General features: G+C 42.6%; 1 protein-coding gene across 3 annotated transcripts in view; it reads right to left on the bottom strand.

The window, feature by feature from the left end:
- The window catches only part of tmem128 (transmembrane protein 128), an 8,695-nt gene extending 6,168 nt beyond the window's left edge, over window positions 1–2,527 (bottom strand). For all 3 annotated transcript variants that reach the window (XR_001635688.1, XM_016503956.1, XM_016503957.1), the window contains exon 1: window positions 2,405–2,527. Coding sequence is in view for 2 of the 3 variants with exons in the window: in XM_016503956.1 (XP_016359442.1) it covers window positions 2,405–2,483 (79 nt within the window). In the remaining variant the exon portion in view is untranslated. The remainder of the gene's footprint in view (window positions 1–2,404) is intronic.
- Window positions 2,528–2,533: the final 6 nt, after the last annotated feature.

Below are 2,533 nucleotides of genomic sequence, written 5' to 3'. Positions count from 1 at the left end.
TTAGGGCTGCACGATAAATCGCTTGCGATATTTAACGCGCATCTTGTCAGTAAAGCCATTCTGTAATCAGCGGTAAATCTCCATCACATGCGGGCTTTCACATGGAGCAGCATTAACTACACCGAGCCGTTGTTCACCGACAAGCTGCGCTAAACCACGTTCATATTTTGCGCAGCTTGTCGGTGAACAACGGCTCTGTGTAGTTAATGCTGCTCCATGTGAAAGCCCGCAGGTGATGGAGATTTACCGCTGATTACAGCGATTTATCTTGCAGCCCTAACAACAACACATCATCAACAACAACAACAACAACATCACACCACCACAACATAAACAACAACAACAACACTACACCACACCACACCAACAATACAACACCACAACATCAACAACAATACAACACCACCACAACATCAACAACACTACACCACAACAATACAACACCACAACATCAACAACGACATCAACACCATAACATCAACAACAGCAACAACAATACAACACCACAACAACATCAACAACAAAAATAAGATCAACAACAACATCATTGATACTGTCAATCAAATCATCAATAATTTATTCCCATAGCACGTTTAAAAACAACACTAGCTGGCCATAGTGCTTTACAGACCCACAATTGCAACACACGCGCACACACACACACTCGCTCTCACACACACAAACTCTCTCTCTCTCTCACACACACACACTCAATTCAATTCAAATAGCTTTATTGGCATGACAAAAATACATTTTGTATTGCCAAAGCATTAAGACAACAAAGAGAATGGTTTAACATCTGAACATTCACACACTCTCTCTCTCACAAACACACACATACTCTCTCTCTCTCTCACACACACACACACACACACACACTCACTCACTCACTCACACACACACACACTCAATATACTGCACAACACACAAACACACTCAATATACAGCACAACACACACATACACACACTCAATATACTGCACAACACACACACACACACACTCAATATACTGCACAACACACACACATCAGCTCTGCTGGATCCAGTGTGTTCATCATGTACAGGATCATGTGAGCACCATCACTGCTTTAAAGGAACAGTCCACCCAAAAATCAACCAGACAGTTTGGTTCCCATTGACTTTCTGAAATGACAGCGGAAGTCAATGGGAACCAAAACAGTTCGGTTCCCAGCATTCTTCAAAATATATTTTTTTATGTTCCACAGAAGAAGGAAAGTCATACAGGTTTGTAATGAGTAAATAACGACCGGATTATCATGTTTGGGTGAACGAACCCTTTAACACAGGGGTGTCAAACTCAATTACTGGAGGGCCGGAGCCCTGCAGAGTTTTGTTCCAACCCTGCTCCAACACACATACCATGTAGTTTTCAAATAAGCCTGAAGGACTTGATTAGTTGGATCAGGTGTGTTTAATTAGGGTTGAATCTAAACTCTGCAGGGCTCTGGCCCTCCAGGAATTGAGTTTGACACCCCAGGAGTAAGGGTAAATTACCACATTAAACATTTAGATAAACTTGAGTGTCTGCTGTTAATGTTTGTTAGATAGAATGTGAACCAAGAATGAGTATGACTGTAATGTCATGATGGTTTGTTTCAATACATAAATAGTATATTGCAAGTAGAAACATTTTGAATGACTATTTACAGCAGGGGTTCTCAACTCTGGCCCTCGAGGTCCACTTTTCTGCCGAGTTTAGCTCCAACTCTAATCAAACACACCTGACCAAGCTAATCAAGGTCTTCAGGATTGCTACAAAGTTACAAGCTGGTGAGATTGATCAAGGTTGGAGTTGAGAACCTTTGATTTACAGTAACCTTATATTAGGGATCTCCAACCCTGATCCTGGAGAGCTACCGTCCGGTGTTCGGCCAATCACAATGCACTGGGTCAGCTGGCCAATCAGAGCAGACTGCGCTTGTCAAAGGAAGGGGCTTTGTTGAAAACGACGTGTTTGAGAGAGGCGGGGCATAGAGGACCTACAATAATGTACAGTATTTGAAAAATAATGTGTTTTTTGAACATTAAATCATGTCAACATATTCTGTTACACCAAATAATGATCTTTAAAAAAGCATCATATGACCCCTTTAAAGGCAGCAGAGGAGCGAGTCTTCAGCACATATTTGAAACGCTCGACGGAGTCACATATTTAATATGATGCTCTTCTAACGGAAACAATGATACTGTAACAAGCTAGAAACATATGCAGGAGCAAGCATGTATAAGCCTTTAGAAACCAATAAAAGGAGCTTTTGTGTTGCGCACGGTGCAAAGAAGCAGCGGCGGAGAGATAAACACACCGCTGATGAGAGTCGAGCAGAGCTCAGTCAGAGCCACTGATGTTTAGTTTAGTGTGTGTGTGTGTGTGTGTGTTCTCACTCTGTTCGTCGTCTTCTTCTTCTTGTTCGTTTGTCTTGAATCGTCGCCTCACGTTCATAAACTCACCGGACTCCGCCATGATGGCCGGATGACGTCACATCCGGGCGACGCACGGATTGATGACGCACG

Source organism: Sinocyclocheilus anshuiensis, unplaced genomic scaffold (genome assembly GCF_001515605.1).
Source record: "Sinocyclocheilus anshuiensis isolate Anshui unplaced genomic scaffold, SAMN03320099.WGS_v1.1 scaffold3745, whole genome shotgun sequence".
Taxonomy (NCBI): Eukaryota; Metazoa; Chordata; class Actinopteri; order Cypriniformes; family Cyprinidae; genus Sinocyclocheilus; species Sinocyclocheilus anshuiensis.
This window is presented reverse-complemented; position numbering and strand designations above follow the sequence as displayed.